This window comes from Gracilinanus agilis, chromosome 4, assembly GCF_016433145.1.
Source record: "Gracilinanus agilis isolate LMUSP501 chromosome 4, AgileGrace, whole genome shotgun sequence".
NCBI lineage: Eukaryota > Metazoa > Chordata > Mammalia > Didelphimorphia > Didelphidae > Gracilinanus > Gracilinanus agilis.
Genome location: NC_058133.1, coordinates 417,367,002 through 417,390,459, shown reverse-complemented (window position 1 = coordinate 417,390,459; position 23,458 = coordinate 417,367,002). Strand labels below are relative to the sequence as shown.

The 23,458-nt window shown below is 36.7% G+C and overlaps 1 protein-coding gene across 1 annotated transcript in view; it reads left to right on the top strand.

Moving 5' to 3' along the window:
- CNKSR3 (CNKSR family member 3) overlaps window positions 1–23,458 on the top strand; it is a 117,756-nt gene that overhangs the window by 68,829 nt on the left and 25,469 nt on the right. Inside the window, exons 3-7 of the mRNA XM_044671733.1 lie at window positions 6,625–6,827; window positions 7,379–7,466; window positions 17,858–17,899; window positions 20,165–20,284; window positions 23,233–23,292. Coding sequence (XP_044527668.1) covers window positions 6,625–6,827; window positions 7,379–7,466; window positions 17,858–17,899; window positions 20,165–20,284; window positions 23,233–23,292 — 513 coding nt within the window. The remainder of the gene's footprint in view (window positions 1–6,624; window positions 6,828–7,378; window positions 7,467–17,857; window positions 17,900–20,164; window positions 20,285–23,232; window positions 23,293–23,458) is intronic.

Here is a 23,458-nt window from a genome sequence, read left to right as displayed (position 1 = left end):
TCAAATGGATTTTCCTACACTTATGAAATTATAGATGCAAAAAAACCCAACCCTACAGGATGTCCAAAATGAAGTATTAATTTACTCCCTTGTGGAAAAAGGATTGAAGAAATCTTATTTTCAGGCACGCAGAGATGTTTGAAATAATAAGTGATTATTAAGTACAAATTTAAGAAGAAGGATGGTTTCAGATATTAGTCATGGAAGACCTTATATGATTCCATAATCATATTGAAACTGAACCAGTTATGGTTGTGTCCAAAGACTTCTAAAACTGTGTATACACTCTGACCCAGCAATACCACTAATAGGTCTGTTTCCAAAGATGATCAGGGAAAAAGAGAAAGAACCTCTACGTTCTAAAATATTTATAGAATCTCTGTTTGTGGAATCAAAGAGCTGGACATTGAGGAAATGCTCATCCATTGGGGAATGGCCAACCAAGTTGTATTATATGATTGTGATGGGATACTACTGCTGCCTAAGAAATTATGAGCAGGTTACTTTTTAAAAATAGAAAAATTTACATGAAATTATGGAGTGAAATGAGCAGATCCAAGGGAACGTCATATACGGCAACAGAAATATTGTTTGAAGAAAAACTTGTATATGTCTCTCCAGATAAAGAACTGATAAATGTAATCAATTATTTGCAAAACATAATTTTCTAGATCTCCAAATATGTATGTATCCCAAATTGCCTGGTAGACATCCCTTCTGAAGATGCCAGAGCCAAAATGATCTTTGCCTCCAAAGTGATTTATTCCATTTCTGTATGATCACTCTCATTCTTTTCCATCATCTGATCTTGGGGTAAAGACCTTTGAAGGGAAAGTCTACTTCCCAAGGCAGACCATTCTTACCAAGTCTAAATCTGTCTCTGTGAAACCCGTTCCTAGCTTTTGATTATACCTATAGTTTATCTCTTATTATTATTATTATTATTATTATTATTATTATTATTATTATTATTATATTACTCTACCTCACTACACTGCAAACTCCTTGAGGACAGGAACTAAGTGTCAGTTAAGCTTCATGCTCTGCATATAATAGGTGCTTTCACTGGCTGTTCCTCATGCTAGGAATGTTCTCCCTCCTCTTAGTCTCCTGCCTTCCCTGACCCCTTCAAATTTCAGCTTAAGTCCCATTTTTCTATAAGAAGTCTTCTCTAGTACTCTTTAACTTTGGTGCCTTCCCTTTGGGATTATCTCCTAGGCTACCCTAGACATAACCTATTATTATGTAGTTTTTTGCATTTTGTCTTTCTCCCTTGGATGATTTAAAATAATAATAATAATAAAATTTAAAATTTAATTAATTGAAAAATAATAGTAATAAAAAAAATAACCCTTACCTTCTGTCTTAGACACATTCCAAGTATCACTTCCAAGGCAGAAGAGCAGTAAAGGCTAGTGCTTGGAATTGGATTAGAGTGACTTATCACCCAGCTAGGAAGTATCTGGGACCAGATTTGAAGCCAGCACCTTCCACCTCCAGGCTTGGCTCTCTATCCACAGAGCTTAATAGTTAACTTCTTGAGAGCAAGGACTGTGTTTGCCTTTCTTTCCTCAGGGCCTGGCACATAGTAGGTGCTAAGTGGATGTCAGCTGGCCCATTGATAAGTGGATCTATTTATTATATGTGCTAGGATGGTGTTAGGTAGTGACATTATTCTAACATAGTCATAGTATTTATAGTAAAAGGTGACCCCAGCAGGGCTAGGGTGCCTTCATTTTACAGATGTAAAAAACAACTAAGTGACAAGATTATAGAGCTTAGAAATAGGAGAAATGGGGCTCATCCCTAGATCCTATGCTTCCTAAGCTCTGAGGTTTTTTTTTGTTTGTTTGTTTGTTTGTTTTTTTGCATTTTAGTCATTTGAAGCTGCTGTGATTTCCAAGTTAGTCTTTGCAGTAATAAAGTACAAATGTCATATTGAAGGCCTCCCCTTCTCTTCCCCATTAACTGTTTAAACAGACAAATCCAATTTGAGAACCTGTTCTTTTTCTGTTTCTTTGCAGCAGGCTCTTAAATCAATAATCCTTTCCTGATTATATTTGTACAGTAGGTGGTACTTACCCAGCTGGTATAATCCATGTTACGATGGCAGGGAGCTGGGTAGAGGAAGAGAGAGGCAGAGGGGCCCCAGTGTGGGAAGGAGAGTGGAGGATGCTTGTAATTTAAAGCCTCCCACCACCCCCTCTGCCCTTTTCCCATTCTCTCTGGGCCACACCTGGCACTAGTGTAATGACTGAGAATAAATGTGAATCAAGAAAAAGTGAAAGAAGGAAAACAAGGGAGGAACACTTAGCAGGGAGCTTATTGTCTTGTTTTAGCCAGATGTTGAAGTTTTTGGATTCACTTCTTTGCATTTTCTGATCCCTCTCCAAAAGTCAAGTCAGCCAAAAAATGTTAATTTATTAAAGGTTAATTAATCATCTACTATGTGCCAGATACTACCCAGAACACCCAAAATACAAGGAAAAGCAAAAAGTAGGCCCTATTCTCAAGGAACTCAGAGTCTAATGAGAGAAGCAATGGCTGTAGATAAAACAGTATCTATTTGGGATAAATTGGAGATAATCTTAGAATTAAGGAGGAATGGCAATGGCTTCCTGAATAAGAAAAGATTTTAACTGAGGCTTGAGTGAAGCTGGAGAGGTCAAGAGACACAGAGATGGGGATGGAGAGTGTTCCAGGCCAATGAATGTGTTCAGTTGGGAAGATGGATTGTTACATATATATGAGTAACAGCAAGGAACAATGTCACCAGATCATGGAATATAGGAAATGGGGGAGTAAAGTGTAAGATTAGAAAAGTAGGAAGGGGTCAGGTTAAGTAGGAAGGGGTCAGCTTAAAAACCCAACAGAAGATTTCCTTTTTAATCCTGGAGGTAACAGGAAGTCACTAGAGTTTATTGAAATAAAAAGGTACTTGAATAATAAGCTTAACTAAATGCTTTTCCAAGAAAAAAAATTTTTTTTTTACAGCAACCAACAAGTATTTATTAAGCATTTATTATGTGCCAGTCCTGAGCTTATCTGAATATATAAAGATGAAGATGAAATTGTCTTTTTGTCCTTAAGGTAAATTCTATTGATGATTGGGTGGGGGGACAATAATGCAGAGTGATAAGAATAAAAAGAGTAAGTACTGCTGTGAGTTGGCTTCATGGGAAGGGAAGTTCATTTTTATTCCTGGAGCCCAAAGTATTTAAGATGATTTCATAGGGCAAATGCAGGTGTAGTCACAGATGCTTTTATATCAAACTGTGTACAGGGTGGTTTTAAATATATATTTGATTTTTTATCGTCAGTCAACTTAAAAAAAAACCCAACAACTCTGACAAACATCCAGCTTTGTTATTTTTTTCTCTAGGAAAGAACTGTATCATTTCCTGATGTCTAGGAAATAATGATTAAAGGATGAATGTGCAATCAAGCATTATTGATTTAGAACATTCATTTTTTTGTTATAACATTTGCAATATTTTGTTTAAGACCAGAACAAAGCTTGGTTTTAATTATATGTAACTGGATAAAGCCATCTTTGTCCATTTATATTTGAGTAATTTAAGAACTCCTGCTCCAAAGTAGTAATTATTTTTTTATATCTATGTAAAGTCACCTAAATTTAAAACTAAGCTTCAAAATATGTGGCCATAAAATCAGAAGGAGATTTGGAGATATGGTTGGTTTAGTGTTGATTGGCTAGCAATCATAGTTGAAAAAAAGATTAAACTTTTTACTTTCTATGATGTGTGTGTGTGACTTTTAGTATATTGAATAAAATTGTACAATCAGATATGAATTACTGCTCTCAGAAGGAAAGGAACATTTGGTACTAGATGAGTTGGGTTAGATGTGCTGGTAATCAGGATCTTTTTGGAGAACAGTAGCTTAGGAAGTCAGAAGATGTCAATCATTTGAGAAAGGGGAAGAGCTGAAAGGAATTAAGACTTAATTCAGAAGGAAATGGGCCAGGACAATAAAATACCACAGGGCTTAAGAGATCTATTAACGACTTCCTTATTTTAGAAATGAGAAAATAGATCCAAAGTCATGAAGAGAGTTAACAAAATGGACTAGAAACAATTTGCCATAATTTAAATCCAGATTTTTATAACCTTTATGGGAATTGGAGGGGGCTGCAAGCTATACTCAAGTCCTACTTGTATTCTTGCTGTAGCTTCCTTTATTGAACTTCTTATCCCAATCCTTCCCTCTCGGGAATTCCTATTCTGTAGTGAATAAAATTTCCTTCATTCCAAGTCTCTTCCTCTAAATTCTCCTTTTGTCTAATTGTGTTCACTAAAGCCTGGTTCCCCCCAGCATGTACTTGGCCATCCTCTTCCAAATCTCTTCCCATCCCTACCCTCTCATTCAGGTCCTACAGGAGGATTTTGGAATATTCTTTTCTGTCTATTACTGTTTCTATGCTTTTCCTTTGCCACGATCATTCAACCATTTGTTCTTTCAAATGATTTTGTAATACTTTTTCATTCTAATCAAATCAAGGTGACTTTTGAGTTCTGCAGCCAGGTGACATTCTTCCTCTTTTTGCAGAGTTCAGAAGCTTGCTCACTATCTTTTTCTCATTTCTCAGTTTATACTTTTATACCAGGGAACATGTTGATGCTTCTCCAAACTCCTTAACATAATCCCTTTTAATATCATTTTCTACTCTTTCATTATACCTCAGCCAACACAAGAATTCTGGATCTCTATTTTACCCATAAATATTCTAATTTCTTAGCCACAAACGTTTACATTCCTGTATCTGATAACCTCCTGTTATTCCATCTTTCTATAGATACCTCTTCTCTCTAAAACTTATGCTTCACCTTCCCTGAGACCTTTAATACCTAAATTCCCCAGAACTTTCTCTGGACAAGAATTTTGCAGTGACTTCATTTCCCTGTCTTCCTAATCTCAATTGTATAGCTTGATAACTCAATTCTGTACTGTTTTTTTACTTTTGAATCTTTTGTTCCCATTCCTAGATAGTTTTTGCTTGTCTTCATCTCTTTATGGCTACTGAATAGAACTGGAATAAGTCAAAAGACCATGACCAGGAACACTAAATTCATATCACTCGGCTTTAGTTGGGGCCTCCTACAAAAATTATTCCAAACCTTCTTAAGCCTCCATATTTTTTCTGCTTTCACCCCAGCCCTTCACTTGAGGACCTCATCTCATATTTTATTGAGATTATTGAGGTCATTGGCCATGAGTTCCCTTTTCATTTTAGAATTCCTTGATATCCCACATTCTCCAGCCCATCTTCTATTCATATGTCCAAGTGACTTGTTTCTCTGTATATGTATATATATATATATATGGTTGTGGCATTCTATATTGATACCAGCACAAAATTTGAACTCCTTTCTTTAACTTCTAAAGCCCATTACACTCTGAACTCAACCTTACTTCCTTTTACAGCTCTGCAACCCACCCAGCTGATTCTGTTTTTCACACATTTCACTCCATCTCCCATCTTCCTGTCTTGCCCTGGTGGTCTCCCATTCCTACAATGTATTCCTTCTTCATCTTTGCCTCAGAGAATCTTTCAGAATGCAGTCAAATATTAGTCTGTGTTTCTGATTCACTCTCTTCCTTGTGTCTAGTTGTCTTCCTCCCCAAGTGCCTCATATTTATTCTATTTATATTTATTCTGCAAATACTTTCTCTCTCCCTAGTTAGATTATAGGCTCTTTTGAGTGTGAGGATTGTTTTATTTTTTGTTTTTGTATCACCAGCACTTGCCTACATATTAGGCATTTAATAAATGCTTGATTTGAATTAAAGCACAACATGGTTTCCTCATGGAGGCCTTTCCTGATGACACCTCCTCCCCCCAACTGAGAACTTTACCATCTTGAACTTACTTTTTATTGTTTTGTATAGATATTATATTTAATTACATATGTAGATTCTTTGATGATGATAATAATAATAATAGCTAACATTTCTATGGGGCAGCTAGGAGATGCAGTGGATAGAGCACTAGTCCTAAAGCCAGGAAGATTCATCTCCCTGAGTTCAATTCTGACCTAAAACAATTGTGTGAATTGGCAGCTAAGTGACACAGTAGATAGAACATCCAGCCAAGAGTCAGGAAGACCTGAGTTCAACTGCATCCTCATACATGTACTTACTGTGTTACCCTTGGCAAGTCATTTAACCCTTTGCCTCAATTTCCTCACCTCTAAAAAATAATCTGTGTAAAAAGTTAATATATAGTAACTTCAAATATTATATTTTTATAAGATTTATTAATAATCACTAGAAGTAAAGGAATAAAAAGGTATTCATCTAACAAAATAAAAACATGTGCCCATGGCTAATCTACCAGTTCAAAAGTCTCAAGTTCACAGCTGCCCTCATAGGAAGAGAAGAGGAGAGAGCTAGACATAGAAATCCACCAAATTTATCTCCTGCTTACGTCAGCACATAATGACAGGAAGTTAGTGGGCTCCTGGGTAATGTAGTTCAAAAGTACAAAATTTCTAATTATACAGCTGGAGGGGGAAATTGCAAGCCACTCCAGGAAGAGTTGGACATGCCTGAAAACAAATGAACAAGAAAGAGCTTAATTTGCCTTTTTTTGTTTTCTCAAAGAATTATGGCCTTGAAACAGATAACATGAAGAATTTGGTTCTGAAACTACGGGCCTCTTCCAATAACTTACAGAATTATATCAGCAGTCGGCGGAAAAGTGCATCTTATGATGGAAATTCCTCACGTAAACCTCCTAATGAATTCCTGACCTCTGTGGTGGAGCTCATTGGTGCTGCCAAAGCTTTGTTAGCCTGGCTTGATAGGTAAGTTTATTAATCTCCCTTTTCTTTTCCTGTCAAGTTGGGATATGAGATGCCTACATGACTTCCTTTTGTTATAGGAAAATAAATGATTGTTTCTCACATGGACACTCCCTAGGGAGATATGGATCAGTGACAGACTTCGGAGTCCCCTTTGAAAAGCCTTTAAAAGTGTCCCTAACAGCAGGAAGTGATACATCTCTTTCAAGACTCAAATTATTTTAAAGACTACACATTGTTGGACGCTAAAAATTGGTTGGCATGAATCCTGTTGACTTTTGGTAGTCTCTCCAGTCCATTTTTGCTTTGCCCTTAATTGGTCAATGTACTGTCTCTAGTTCTAATACCAGTCAGGATAAAATTTTACTGTTACATGATAGGAAATGGTTATATACATCCATTTATTATATATATATATACACAACAACAAATGGATTTAACTGTATAATCCGTAGACCTATAAATGTGTCATGCCTATTAGTTGACAGAGCTAGGAGTTTAGTACACCATTTATCTAAAGGAAAGCTTTCTTTCATTCTCTTTTCATTTTCCAGGACTCCATTTACAGGGATCACTGACTTCTCAGTGACAAAGAACAAAATCATTCAGCTTTGCTTGGATCTGACCACCTCAGTTCAGAAGGTCAGTTAATTCTTTCTCCTTTTGCCTCTCCCTTCCTCACCCTTTCTCAGCTCCCTCTTCTATCAAACAAACCTTTTTTCCCTTTTCTAAATGAAAAGAATCTCATGTTAACATGACTTGAAATGCACAGTTAAAATAGGAAAAAAAAAACAAACAATGACCTTCTAAGCATCTGCTTTGCCTGACTTCTTTCTGCTTTTCTTTCTTTAAAAATGTGGTTAGGGGGCAGCTGGATAGCTCAGTGGATTGAGAGCCAGGCCTAGAGACGGGAGGTCCTGGGTTCAAATCTGGCCTCAACCACTTCTCAGTTGTGTGACCCTGGGCAAGTCACTTGTCCCCCATTGTCTACCCTTACCACTCTTCTACCTTGGAGCCAATACACAGTACTGGCTCCAAGACAGAAGGTAAGGGTTTTGTTTTTTTTTTGTTTTTTTTTAAATGTGGTTAAATAGCTTCTACTCAAGATAGAAGATTTTATATTTTCCTGTAGAAATTGAAGAAGCATAATTCAATACTCTTTTTGCTTATTTTGGTTGATTATGGCATTTCCTGATTTTTCTTTAGGTCCCATCTAGTTCTAAAGTTATCTACTTTCAAAGGATCTGAATTTCAGAAAGGCTATTGGATATATTAAAATTCATCCCTCTTTTACTATTACTATATTTAAGTGTTCTGGATATCAATTTCTTCATGTTAAATAAAGAGTTTGTACACCATATTAGGATCATATATGGGATGTATATGATACTCTCTGTATTTAGAACTGGAAGGGATTTTTTGGAGGCCATGTACTCCTCATTTTATAGACAGGGAAATTGAGGCCATCACCTTGGTTTTTGAGTATGGAAGAATTATTCTGTTAAGAGCTAATTCCAGCTCCTGAGGAGGAGACTAAATTGGCAGATTTTTTGAGATCTCACCAAGTTGGGTATTGGTATGTTAAGCCCCTGTGAGCCAGTGATGTTGTGAGGTGGGAAATGGGACCAGGTTGCCTTCAGGAGGAGTGAACTGGTCCTGGTTGAAAATAGTGCCAATTAGTGGTAGGATTGGGTCTGGGAGTAGTCCTTACACTTCCAGTCTTGGTTAGAAGGGGAGACCCAATCCTTAAAACAAGCAAACAAAAACAAGAAAAAGGAAGCCTTAGATGAAGCAACTTGCACAAGATCATGCTAGGTAGTTAAGTATCAGCCAGGACTTGAATGATCTCTTAGGGTTCTTTCAGTTCTAATATTTTATAATTCTGTCCATTCTACAGTTATTCCATGTTCATTTGCAAAACAAAATTTGACAATAGGTTCCAAGATCAAACTAGAAAAGAATATGGAATATTACTGTATCCTCTGCTGACCGTACTACTTTGGAACTGAAATATTTATGACTCTGAACAATGGTTGATTTTGGGTTTTTTTCTCTTAGACTAAAAAATTGCACTTTGAATGTACCCAGTCCTTGTTCTTGTGACACTGAGCTGCTAACCATCTTGCAGTTTACTTAATGCTTATGTACTTTTGGAAAGTACTTTTGAAATGTGTTTTTGAAAAGGTGCTCAAAAGACCTAAAGTAACTGTGTCCACACTCCAGCTTTGATTGGATTTGATTGGAAAAGCAGCTGGCTTTTTGTAAAGGATGCAGGATATACAGTCAAAAGATGGTGGTATCTTCTCTCTGGCTTCTTTCTTCCACAAAATGGTTTCACTCCTTTTTGTTGCTGCTACTTCTTGTTAAAATCGATTTGTAAGATATTGTTTAAAGATTAACTTGAATAGTAGATGGCTAAAGGATTTTTTTTTAATGAATTGGTATAGGGAATTCCTTGTGAGGTACTCACTCTACCAATGCAGGTGGACATTTTCTTTGCAAATTATAGTTTTAAGATGCTAGAGCCATGGAGAGACAAGTGATTTGCCTAGTCTGTGTTTAGAGACAAGACATGAACCCAAGTTTTCTTGACTCAGGACCATCACCCTATCCATTTTACCAAGCTGCCTCACTTCAGTGATAAATGCTTTAAATAGAACAAGCTTGTCTGTTCGTAGGACAAGTCTGTTTTGTTGTGAAATATTTTTTTCCCATGGTTAGTGGTATATGTATGGTTTGGCTTACCAGTTTACTGTGGTAGCACTATGTGTATTTAGTATGGTTTGAAATATGAGTAATGGCAGTAATTATGCTGTTAGATTTAAGAGGAATTTAATTGCATATTATACTTGGCTAGTTATCTACTTCAAGTCAGGGTGGATGTTGATTGCCCACCTAGACTGGATCTTTTCTCTTTAGGTAAACTGATATAGCTATTGGTATGGCTCAGGAAGTTGGCTCTTTTATTCCCAGTGGACAACCATGAACCCGAGGATTCTTGCTGCATGATTTCCAACCTGCAGTAAAGATACCCCTTTCTTTCAGGTGTAATGGGATTTTGTCATTACAACCTGCTAACTTTTTTTTTTTTAAGTCATTTGTGTGTTTTGAGGCACATTAGAAAAATGAAATTTTACTGTCAGGATTTTGATCTGTCCTAAGAAGTTGAATGATAAAAATATTACTGACCAAAAAAAATTTTTTAAAAAAAGAAAGAAAAAAGAAATTGAATCATCATTAAATGCTGGGCATTTTGCACTGGATAGTAAGAATTCCATATATATAATGCAGTATTGATAGTAAATTTCCTCAATAAATTCCTTTCTTTTCTTCTAGTGACCCTTTTTTGGTCTTTCCTTTTCCTTTGGTCCTAGACCTGTATTTCCAAATGCCTGTTAGACATTGCCATTTAGAAGTTCCTATTGGGGTCTCAAGCTCAATTTGTCCAAAATCAAAGTTTTCTCTCTTTCAGATTTACTTCTCTGTCTTTCACATTTATGTAAATGGAAGCACACTTCTGTTCAGTCACCCAGGATCAAAACTTATGCCATCTTGTATGCCTCCATTTCCTTCCTAATCATATCTAGTACATCTCCATATCCATGGATTCTACTATTTGAACTGTCATATCTTTTCTTAGTTTAAAATTTTTCTTTAATTTAATAACAAATTCCAAAGTCATGCTTTCAATATCATCTAACTCCCTTTTCCCCTCCCTCTTCCCAGAGCTGTCACATCTTTTCTGTCCTTTCTTTCACTCTAGTTCATGACTTCCTCACCTGGACCTGCTATATATTAGCTTTATAAACATTCCCCCATCTCTAGTTTTTCCATCTTTCATGTTACCATGGCTAGATTCACCTCTCCTAATGCATAATTCGTATCCAGCTTATTCCTCACTTAAAAATGTATCAAATGTAAAGTCTAAACTTGTTAACTCTGCATATTAGACATCCTCAAATTCGGCCACAGAAAAGTTTTCCTCTTAAGCTACCTCAAATTAAGTTGTACTGCTTGCCATTTCCTGTCTATAGCTCATGTTTTCATAGTTCTCTACTTACTGCTTCTTATCCTAGAAATGTTCTTCCTCTCTGATCTCCAAGTGTTGAAATTCTTCCAATTCATCAAGCCTCTACTCAAATACCACTCTGTTCATGAATGATACCAGAGAAACATTTTTTTCAGCATGTTAAACATTCTTGTTAAATTGCATTGAGTAGCCTTCAGAGTAAATCTACCTTATGTGAATTTAGAAATATTCAGAATATATATTATTCCTTTGTCACTCTTCTCAGTTTTTCTTTTCCTCTACTTAATAAGAATGGTTTTCTTTTCTGTTTTGGTTAATAGCAAATTTGCTTCATTTGTCATTTTTTTTTCCATAAAGGAGATGGACACTACTCATTAGATTTCCATCTTAAGGGTGATGTTAGACTAGATTATCCCCAAGGTGACTTTAAAATTCTACAAAACTCCATAGATTTGGCTGAAAGAATTTAAAGTGGAATTTTGTGAGATGTGCATAGTATGTCTTTTATATAGTAATCAGCAGTATCTAAGATTGTACAAAGGGGAGAGTGAAGAAGTAGGAGAGGGAAGTAGAGAGAGTGAAGAAGAGAAGTAAGAGTTGTTAGAATCAATTTTGGGGGAGAATTAAGAAGGGGAAGAATAGAAAATTGAAACAACCAAAGGGAAACTTGGGAGGGGAAGTAAAAATATAGCATCAGATGTGAAGTCAGAAAACTCAGATTCAGGATTCACCTCTGTTACTTTACTAGCCATGAGCTAGTCTCTTCCTCTCTCAGAGATAGATTCAAGTAGGTTACTTTTTGGATTTTCTTTCTCTCTCTCTCTCTCTCTCTCTCTCTCTCTCTCTCTCTCTCTCTCTCTCTCTCCCTCCCCCCCTTCCTTCTTTCCTTGTTTTCCTTCCTGTGAAGCTATCATGAGATAGGTCCCAAAGAGACAATAAGAAGGAATAGGAAGGCAGTGGGGAACAGGAGATAATGTATCAGCATTATGATATAATGTATATATGTGTGTGTATATGTGTATAAATTATGAAACACCAATACCTTCCACTCCTAATTTAACCTTGTGATATCACGGATCCTCTTTGAAAACAAATAATGAACAACTATAGTCTTACAGGTTGTACTAAATTGTCTCTGCCGAAATGATGCAATGAGATTTTAGCATATTTTTCCTGCTTATCATGTCAGTCTTGCCTTTCTGTGACAGTGACTTTTTCCCAGTAATTTTTTTTGGGGGGGAAGGGGGGGACGATGAAGATGACAATCCTTCTGGCTTCTTGCCAGATGTTCTGAAGCCACACCTGCAACCACTTCCTCTAGTCCTCATGGAACAGATCGTGGGAACCCATGCTCGCTAGTGGTATAAGGATGGGGAGTGTCGGCTCTCTCAAGCTGGCTTGGGCAGTTTTGGGTGGCAGAAAGGTCGTCATAGTCACTTGGTTTTGTTTGTACATGAATAAACCCTTGTAGGTAGCAGTCTATTCCATGGGAAGTGGAGCTCTGAGGTCAAATCTCTATCAGAAGGCATGAGCCTTCTGAACTGATCTATGTGTCAAAGCATGATCTTGCACACAAGGATGATATGCCTGTAAATTAATGTGTGTAAAGCATTGGAGATTCATAATGAAAGACCAGAAATACAAACCATTAATTTTATGATAGCATAGAAGCCTGCAGATTTTCTAAACTGATTGTTAGTCATTCCTACCATTTCAGCCAGTTTGTTATTAGGTGATAAGCCATCTTGACTGATTGGCTCTTTGGGTCTCATTTTCAGTTGAGGAAGGCAGTTCAGGTTCACCCCAATTCTATTATTCCAGTTCTAAAAAGTTCTGCCAGTTCTACTTAGACAACCTCCTGAATCTGTGTCTGCCCTCTTCCCTCCCACTCCCTTGCCACTTCCACTGCCAACACCCCCTTTGAGACCCTTCTCACCTCTTGTCTAGACTATTTATAGTTGGCATTTGCTCCCTCTATTCTCTCTCCTTTAAAATCTATCCTTCATACGGCTGTCAAAGTAATCTTTCTAATGCACGGGTTTGAACATGTTACTCCCCTGCTTAAAAGCCTTCAGTATCTCCCCATTGCCTATTGAGTAAAAAATAAACTACTTAACCTGATGTTCAACTCCTCCATCTGGCTCACTTTCCTTTCTATCCTTTTAAACATTTCTTCATGTATTCTCCTTTGTGGCCCTAGTCAAATGGGATCTACAGTCTTATTTTCCAATCTCTTCCAGACCTTGAGTATTTAGATGCCTTTGTTCATACCTTCTCTTGTACCAGAAATGAACATTCTCTGCCTCTCTTTCCTCCTTTTTTCTTATCTGTGCCTTTTGACATTTCTCTTCTTCTTTAAGGCACAGTTTGGGTGTTATCTTTGAAAATTGTGCATATCTTTTGCCAGAATTTGTCCTTTTCTCCTGGAATTTCTCAGGCCATTGTGGCCTGTTTGTTTATTTTTTCTTTCCACATTATGTGTATTTAATCATTATCCAAGCTATAATTTTATTAATATAGGGGATGGGGCAGCTAGGGGCATACCAGATAATGCACTGGGCTTAGAATCAGGAAGATCTGAGTTCAAATCGAGCCATGGACACTTAATAGTTTTCTGATCCTGGGCAAGGCATTTTACCTTTCGTTGCCTCAGTTTCTCACTTGTAAAATGGGGGCACATTGGAGAAAGAAAAATGGCAAACCATTCTGGTATCATTGCCAAGAAAACCTCATGGACAGTTCTGTAGAGTAATGAAGAGTTGGACCTGATTTGCTTGGTGGTGTAGTGGATAAAGTTCCAGACCTGAAGACCTGAGTTCAAATCTGCCCTCAGACACTTAGGAGCTGTGTCACCCTGGGCAAGTCACTTACCTCTGTTTGCCTTAGTTTCCTCATCTGTAAAATGAATCAGATATGGAGAGGACAAACCAAGCCAGTATCTTTGCCAAGAAAATAATTGGGATTATGAAGAGTCAATAAAAAAAAGGAGAAACTTCTGGGTGAGGAAAGTTCTTCCTCCTGTGCAGGTCAGTTGCTTCTCTGCAAGTCCTAATTCTAGAGAATTAGTTGCCTGAGAGCCCTGAGAGGTTACATGAATTCCCCAGGCTTACGTAGCTAGTACACATCAGAAGTGAATCTTCAACTGAGGTTCTTGGCTTCCACATTATTTCTTCATTATGTGAAGCTGTCTCACTAATCTCTTCCAGTTGTGTGCATGTTTCATCCCCTTTATTAGATTATAAGCTCCTTCAGGTCAACAACTCGGCTAATTTTCATTTCTTATATTTCTAGTACTTAGTAAATGCTAATTGCTTAGTTTGGCTGGATTTGATTTACTCAATATATCTCTGGAACTAGGGTTAAAAAATTTACATTTGTAGTTATGAATGTATACCTGGTAGCACAACAATTGTATGCCTATAAAAATGTATTACCTAATGATAAAGCAATAAAGTATTTCCTGGACTACTTAGAAGCTTCTTGAGGGTACTGATGTGGGTAAATAAACACAAATACCCACACAGGGGTTCTTTTGGGGGGAAAGGGATGAAGGAAGAGTGAAGGGTGAAGATGTATGTCTATCTTAAACAAATACAAAAGGGGCTGTGACAATGTGAGTGAGTGGCAGTTGGACCAAATCAGCCAGGGATATCTTACTTCTATAGGGAAAGACACAACAGAAATAAACACTTTTTTTATTACTAATGACTTTAAAGGGTAGGGGCAGTAGAAAGAGTTCACCATAACCTAGTTATCTAAGGACAAACTTGGGAACTGGGAGTTGGGTCAAGATCTACACTATTTTAACCCAGGCTGCCTGGATTAGCCGAAAAGTCTGGAAGATGAATGGGTCTCTCACAGCTTGATTTCACTTCTGTTCCCCCATGATCCAGCACAGGTCCTCAGCAAAATTAATCCCAAAGAGTAAAAACAAGGAGCTTGAATCAGCTTGGGATGTCCACCACCCAAGTCTGATCCTCCTGCTCAACTTGAATTTCCCACAGACAGGTATTTCTTCTGGGAGACAAATCCACTCTCTCCCGAGCTCTTCACTGGAGACAATTTTCAGCATCCAACTGCTCTCTTAGCCTTAACAGAGTCACTCAGGAAATCATTTCCTTCCTTGCCACAATTCCATCCTTGGAACCTTCAGATCTTACCTGACAGCCTGACAGTCTGGGTGCTAATTTCACTACATATCTAAACTCTTCCTCATAACAGTACAGACTTCTCCTTTGGCCCTTTTTGTATCCATAGTGCTTACCATATTGTCTGGGACATAGAAGGCACTTAATCAGTGTTTATAGATTAATGGATTTCTGAATCTTTTATAATCAACACATTCTACTTCCCATTATACTTATTATTAACATGCCAAAATTCTCTCCAATATATTGTATCCTCCCTTAAGGTTTATTTAACATTTTTCATCTTTTTATCCTTCATGTCTTAGGCTCAAATTTTGTGTTTAATAAGTATTTATCAAATTATATTGGACTCAGTAATAAGATATTCTTCCAACAAGAATTAATTTTTCTCAGAAACCTACATTTTGAGAAAGTAAAATGGAAATCTATTGCTTGTTTTTTTTTCTTTAACATCTCTCTCAATAAATATAGGGAGTTTTAAAAAATAAAAATAAACACTAATGTTTTTTGTAATTCCTTGCTACACTTTTGCCATTCTTCCTAGGGGGCTTCTTCTTTCCACAAATATAGCTTAAAGTAAAAATAGTTGCATTAGACATGATATACAGTCTTCTACTGCTGTAGTTCCATACTTTCCTACTGAGAGGAAAGGAATTGTTCATTATCTGTTCCTTGGGAGTAAAATTGATCATTGTATTTAATGAGATCAGCTGCTTTTTTTGCTATAAGCTAACATATAAGTGTGTTTTCTTGGCAAACTTACTTTAAATGATACATAAATGTAGTTATAATTATTCTCATTTACAATATTTTTGTCCTTATGTTCTACTTCTCCCTCCCTCCCTCCCTCCCTCCATCAGGGTCACATAGCTAGGAAGTGTCTGAGCTCAAATTTGAATCCAGGACCTCCTATCTCCAGGTCTAACTACTACTGATCCACCTAACTACCCCAATTGATTTCTTTTTAGAAGGGATGGAGAAAAGTAGGTTAATCAGGAAGAAGAATGGTAGGAGAACCTTAGAAAAGTATGTTTGAGTTGGAACATTAGTAGTTTTGGAGAGAGAATATAACTTCCCAAGTTTTTTCACTTCTGCCATAGGAGCTCCATCTGCAAGAGTTGACTTAACTTTCCAAATTATCTGGTTGGAGAAAGTTAGAGTTTCTTGGAAGAAAGACTTCTACAAATCATAATTCTTCAATTCCTGTGAAATGAATTGCCTGTCTCTTTTTCACTCATTAGCAGGGCACTTTGTTCTGTCTCCTGTAAGTCGTTCTCTAGACAAGTGAAATTCATCCTCTGGCTGACCAAAAGTTGTTTGTCGGTTTTCTTTATGAACTATGAAATAATATTCAGCCTTGGAGAATGTTCCCATTGAGGCTTATAGTGCCAAATAAAATTTGGCTTTAGGCAGCCAAGTAAGGCTTACTTCATTTCTGTGAAAAACCTTAAATTCAGATCACAAAAGTAGAACATGTGTTTAAGCATTTTTCAGTTTGACTACGTTTAAAGAGGACAATAGTGATTTTTGTAATTTGACCGCTGGGTTCATTCAGTGTCCAAAGTCTTTTGTACCTAAGCTAGGTAAATAATGCTTTGCATTCCAAGTCTTGTTTTATTTATTGTCATCAATAACATGCTCTCAAGAGGAATTTTTCTTTTTGGCAGTGTGTTAATGAATGTTTTGTTAAGACATTTTCCATTTCCACTGTATTATCTAGATTTAATCTAGACATTGCTTAAAATAACCCCGTATGGCTTAGTTTACCAATGGCCATTATTTGGAAGATATTCTTAGAGGCAAGCACAGAGCTTGAAACTTCTGGTGGCTTTGTTAACCCGTGACTTTTTGGCTAGGGGCTGCAATGTTGATTGTCCTTGGCTTCTGGCTCACTGTTCTTCAAGCATGTACAGAGATTAAATGAAATGATTAATTAACTATAATCCTTCTGAGAATTAAGGTGACTTTTTTTCAGTAGATTCCTAGTGAATGTTGAAGAGGAATTATCCAGGAAACCCAGAGACCCTACTTGTCTCTCTGATTGCTAGCTTATCTGCCTTGCCCCTTTCCCCACCATTGCCACTAAATGCCATAAGGTCCTGGATTTAGACTTTAAAAATTAAATTTCCTTTTACTCTTGAGAATCAATCATCCTTCATGTCTGCTTAAATTTGAAGGCTGAAGTTTGGGTGTTTAATATATTTTTATGAACATATGTTCTTGGTTTTTATTTTTAAAACATTTTATTTCTGACATGTTGTTGGGGCCCCAGATTGATAGATGGGACCTGTTGTTAGAAAGATGCTACTTCTTTAAGATTTTGAAGACATCTTGCTTTTTCTATGATTCTTTCACCTTTCTGCTACTCAGAGAATTTATAGCTTGTATCATTCGCCATCTTTCCTATTTCCCTTGTGATTTCATTAAAAAGATGAAAAACAGGGACAGCTGGGTGGCTCAGTAGATTGAGAACCAGTCTAGAGATGGGAGGTCCTGGGTTCAAATCTGGCCTCAGACACTTCCCAGCTGTGTGACCCTGGGCAAGTCACTTCACCCCAATTGCCCAGCCCTTACCACTCTTCTGCCTTAGAATCAATACATAGTATTGATCTAAGACAGAAGGTAAGGGTTTAAAAGAAGTGAAAAAAGCATGTTGGAGACTTTGATAGTACTTGATAGAGTGAATTAAAATTAAAAAAAAATTTTTTTTTGAGGAAGGAAAATTTTCCATCAACTAGAAGTTCAAGGGGGGAATTTGGTGGCAATTGACTTTCACAAAAAAAGGTTTTATTTCTTAGAGTTAACTATTTTATGTTTTAACTATAACTTTGATTTCTTTTTTTTTTTTTTTTTAGGATTGTCCTGTGGCTGAAATGGAGGATAAAGTTGTAAATGTTGTAAGTATATATCCGTATCATTCTTTTCCCAATTTTAAAAATAAATAATAGGAAGATAGAGGGAAGGAATAAAGCATGAACTGAGCCAACTTCTTTATAGATATCTCAGCAGCTTAAATATTGCAGCAATGGTATAGCAGGTAGAATGCTGGGCCTGGAATCGGGTACACCTTAGTTCAAATCTGACCTTAGACACCAGCTGTGTGACCATGGGGAGGTCACTTAATCTGTTTACCTCAGTTTCTTTAACTGTAAAATAGGAATAAAATGCCTCAACCTCACAGAACTGTGGTGAGGATCAAATGAAGTGATATTTGTAAATAAGCACCTTGCTCAGTGCCTGGAACTGAGTAGACACTATATATGTTTATTTCCTTCTTATTCCTTTCCTTTCATTTATTAGGTAAGGATCACATTAATTGAAGTAAGGGAATTGGGAATTCCCAATTAGGGTTAAAGGGAAGTATAAATGGGGTTTAAGAAAGGCAAGTAACAACAGTAACAACAAAAAACAAAAACATCCAACCTACAGCCAACAAATCTGATCTGAAATTCTGAACAGTGACATATATATATATACATATATATATGTCGTATTTTCCCTATCTTATGAATATCTCACCCAGATATAGTTATTCTGAGTAGCTATATTTTTTAAAACAGTTATCTTGTTAATGGTAATGAAGCATTGATCTAATGAATTTTATTCTAATGTATTCTTTAAGTTTAATTTTTGGAGAAAAATATGTTGGCAGAAATCTTGTGACCAAGAGAAAGTACCATAAATTTTTTTTGCACATTTAGTAACTATTCATCATCACTTCCTCCTTTTGACATAAACCAGGCTAGGCTCCTTGATAAGGCTTTCCTTCTGCTGATGAGGAATTTAGCAACACAGTTACTATAAATATATTTTCCATAAATAGGGAAGCTTAAACAAATAAGAGGAATTTTTAAAGCATTACTTCTTGGAGTTCTCCCACTTCTGCTTCTTAAAAGAAAAATTAATCTTTGGAATTCTTTTATTCATCAGCCCTTGAATTCTGTAAGTGGGTATTTAGTAATGTGGGCATTAAGTTAACTATGTGATGAGAAGCAGCTTACTGCCGTGTAGATCTGCCCTTGGAGGGAGGAGGCTCTGCAGTTAAGTCCTGCCTTTGTGACTAGGTACAAACCACTTCACCCTTTTGGTGCCTCCAGATAAATTACAGAGACTGTAGTTGCTGATCTGCATCATAGGAGAGTTTTCAAACTGAGAGTTCCCCACATGATTGAATAACAGGTCCAAATCTAAAAATAATAGCAACAGGTCCGAAGCTTACTTATTTAAAAAAACTCTAATCTGTGACTTTTACGAGGAGCCCATTTGATGGTAACCTTTAAAGGTTAGGTGTACTATCAAAATAGAAATTTAAAGCTAAGAAACATCTGGTGGGGGTGATGTGGGGAGGGGGAGACATCAACAAAATTCTGAAAACTCTCAGACACTTCCCAGCTTTGTGACCCTGGGCAAGTCACTTTACCACCGATGCCTACCCTTACCACTCTTCTGCCTTGGAGCTAATACATAGTATTGACTCCAAGATAGAAGGTAAGGGTTAAAAAAAAAAATTCTGAAAACTTCCCCATTTGGTCATTCCCAAAGGCTACATAGAGATTGGAAGGCCTTGCCCACATAGAATTTCTTTTCTTTCTTTCATTTATTTTTTAATCTCTTACCTTCTGTCTTAGAATCATTAAAAGTATCTGTTCCAAGGCATAAGAGCAATAAGGACTAGGCAGTGAGGTTAAGTAATTTGCTCAGGATCACACAGCCAGGAAGTGTCTTGGGTCAAATTTGAATTCAGATCCTCCCAATTCTAAGACTGGCACTTTTATGTACTGACCACCTCGCTGCCCCTCCAAGTAGAATTTCTATCAATTGTTCAGCCTCTCCTTAGTGGAAAACAAGGGTCCTAACACATAGTTGTATTCTTTAATAGCAGCAAATATGGGTTAATATAGAGACTTCATTTATAGACTTATAGATAAATTATTCCTCACCCCCTTTCTTCTCCCAGGCACATTGTGCCATACCAAGATATGAAGATACTTCCTTTTTTAGGGAGCAAAGTACAGTAAGATAACTTGCCAGGCATAATTGCCTAAATGAATGAAAGCTAGAACTGTAGATTATAATTGAATCATGTGTTTATTTGTAAGTAGCATTTAGAAATTAATTTGGTTATTAACTTAGCCATTCTTATTTCTTTCCCCTATGATTAGTCCAAGGTCCTAAATAGCATTTGTGATAAGACCATCAGATCAACTACAGATCCTGTCATGAGCCAGTGTGCCTGCTTGGAGGAAGTTCATTTACCCAATGTCAAACCTGGAGAAGGCTTGGTAAGTATTCCAGGATTGTTTCTAAGTAAAATGTCTTCTTGCTTGGCAGATAAAGATAGCTATATTAGTGATTACTCAACCTAACCACAGTTTTCTAAGGAAACTTGTATTATACTCAGTCCCACTCCTTTTTGCATTTATGTCTGTGAACTTGAACTGTACTGAGGTTTATTTTGCATCTCTTTAAATGAAAAATGAAAAGTAGAATTGAAGGAAATCATCACATGCAAGATCGAGGTGCTTTCTTTATCATTTGGGTTTGAGGAGAATTTATAGCAATGCCCAGCACTCTGATGTGCTGATAAAGATGGGAATACTTTACTTAAAGAAAAGATGAACTCTTAGGGCAGGAAAAAAAAAAACCAAAAACAATAACAACAACTAAAAGCATGGTTGATCAGTGCCTTAAGCCTGTTGATTTAATTAGCTTGTGAGAAAGGTGCTGAAGAAAAGCTTCAACCTGAAAGCAAAGGCTTGAGCAAAGTTCCATCTGCTACTTCAGAAACTGCATGATAGAACTTAAAAATTGTAAAGGGACATCAGTAAAAATCTGTGCTGGGTCCCAGAGTCTCTCTCTCTCTATATATATGCTTCAAACATTTAAATATATACATATATATTGAAGATATGGAGAGAGAGTAGATTTTAGTCTTAGTTTGTAAGGGAGTCTAGAATGCCTCATTTATCAAGAACATTAGGACTTTGGTGCTGGAGTGGATGGAAGTGTGAGGCTAGAGTCAAGAAGACTCATTTTCCTGAGTTCAAATCTAGCTTCAGTCACTTAATCCTGTTTGCCTTAGTTTCTACACCTGTAAAATGAGCTAGAGAAAAAAAAATGGCAAAGCACTCCAGTATCCCTGCTAAGAAAACCCCAAAAAGGGTCCCAGTGAAAAACAAATGAACAACAAGATTCAAAGCAAAAGGCAGTCAGTCAGTCAACAAGCAACAGACTAATCTAATCGGGCTTCCTGGAAGCAAATAGTTTAGAAAATCAGATTTTGAAATCAATATGAGAGACCTACATTGTGAGAGAACTGGAGGGCACCTGTGTAAAAGCCACACAAAATCAAGTGGGAATTTTTGCTTCTGAGTGTGCTGGGAAAAGGATCTAAATAGAAAAATTATTATAAAATGAACTTTGCAGAAAAATAATGGGGAAGGAATCCTTGAAGGGCATATTGAAGCATTTCATGATTGGTGTGATATAGAATCTAGAGAGTTCTTGCACGTTCCTTAGCAGGTGATTGACAAGATGATTGAAAATAGATCTGAAAAGATGAGTTCGTATAAGGTGGATTGAGGAAGGGTGAGGTAGGGAGCCAGGGGGAATTGGAGGCTTTATGTGGAATTAAATAAACATTTTCAAAGCAAAGAACAGACAAGAATCTACATGCTTCAAAAGCCATTTTTTCTAGTCAGGTTGGTTTATTGTCTGAACTCTCAGAAAGACCTGGTGGGCCTCAAACAATGATCTAAATATTGTTTTTCAGAGTATCTATTATATTCTGCTTGGTGGTGATGGTGGTCTCCAAAGCATTCCTCTAATACTGTGTCCTAACCAGCCCAGTGCTTTAAAAATGGAAAAGAAAATCTCTTAAAAAAACTTCTTTAAACTTTCCATATAGTTAGAAAGATGAGATTGACACGCTAGAGATTATTTACAAAAATCTACTTGCTGAGTGCAACAGCAACAACATAAATTGAATTAATCTAAAAAAGGAGTCGGGGGAAGTAGGGAGTTTTGAGTCTAGGTTTTGTATCTTAGTAGTAAAAAGGATCATTTGTTGTTGTTCCTAGTTATAAGAGAGATGACTACCTGATACCTTAGGGTTCCCAATAAGATACCTCTAATTCTGTTATTATCTAGGTTATTAATTCATGCATTTCTTAGAACTAGTTTTATTCTAAGCTGCACTCTAATAACTCCTTCCATATTTCCTTAATATAGAGCCTTCCACTCTCAGTTATTGTAGTTTTACGAGGGTACAAATTCTAAGTTCCCAAATCTTTTTATATATGTTTAAAAACAAAACCATAGTAATAAAAAAAATTACATGGACATCTCTCTCTTCCAAATATAAAATTTGCTCTATGGATAAATATCTGCTTTTCTCCTCAAAAAGTGTAGGGATTCGGTTAAAGTCTGCTGTGTGTCAATTGTAGGATGTTTCCTAGAGAATATTGAATTCCTCCCTCAGCTTGTCTGCTGACCCTCTTACTCTGGATATTTTGACCAAACTTGGGGATTTATGCTACCCCAATATAAGGAGGCACGGCTAACAGAGTCTATGAGGTGCCCATGGGATTGGCTGTTTCTAGAGGATCCCTGCTCTAGCTTCCCCCAACTGAAAGGCTTCTGAGACATACCTTTAATCTTGCTGCTGTTTCTTAGTGTTCATTAATACCATCTCACTTAAAAAATAGCCTACACTAAATTTAGTACAGAGGCCAAATTTAATATCTTTTAAAAAATAAATTCAGCTGAGCTAAAAATTTATTTTCTTTAAAAATAGCCCTTAGTGCCCAAGTATCAAAGTTATGAAAGAAAGATCACAGTTGTTTTGTTTCTAGGCAAAGAAACAGGGAAGAATAGAGATTGTTCGTTGGAGACCTGAATTATCTATGGCCTGGCTGTCTTAGGAGAGCCGGCTTGGGGTATTCATCTGATGAGTCTCCAGGGATGTGACAGTCCTGCATTCCTAGTATATAAGTGGTAAATCAAAGAGAAGATTAGTTCCTAGTTGTTTCCTTAGTCTTTCCACATGTTTGAGGTTTCTGTTCTTCCTCAGGTTTCTTTGACTGGAGCCAGAGGCTTTCACATTTGTTTTACTGGACCTAAATATAGCTATCGTTCAAAAGGAACTGTGGTAAAATGCTTCCTAACATTGGGTCCTACATAATATTAGAGCATGGAGTTGGTTAATGTCTTTGTTTATGAATTACACTAGGGCATGTACATCAAATCGACCTATGATGGACTGCACGTGATTACTGGAACAACAGAAAATGTAAGTGCATCTTCATTAAATTTAAGAAGTATTTTTAAAAAATGTGAAAAGTCAATTTTATCATGTTTATTTTATTTATTATTATTTTTAAAAATCAAGCCTTTATTCTCTTTCCTATCTTACCTCCCTCCCTCAAAACAAAACTCATACAAATATGCATAATCAA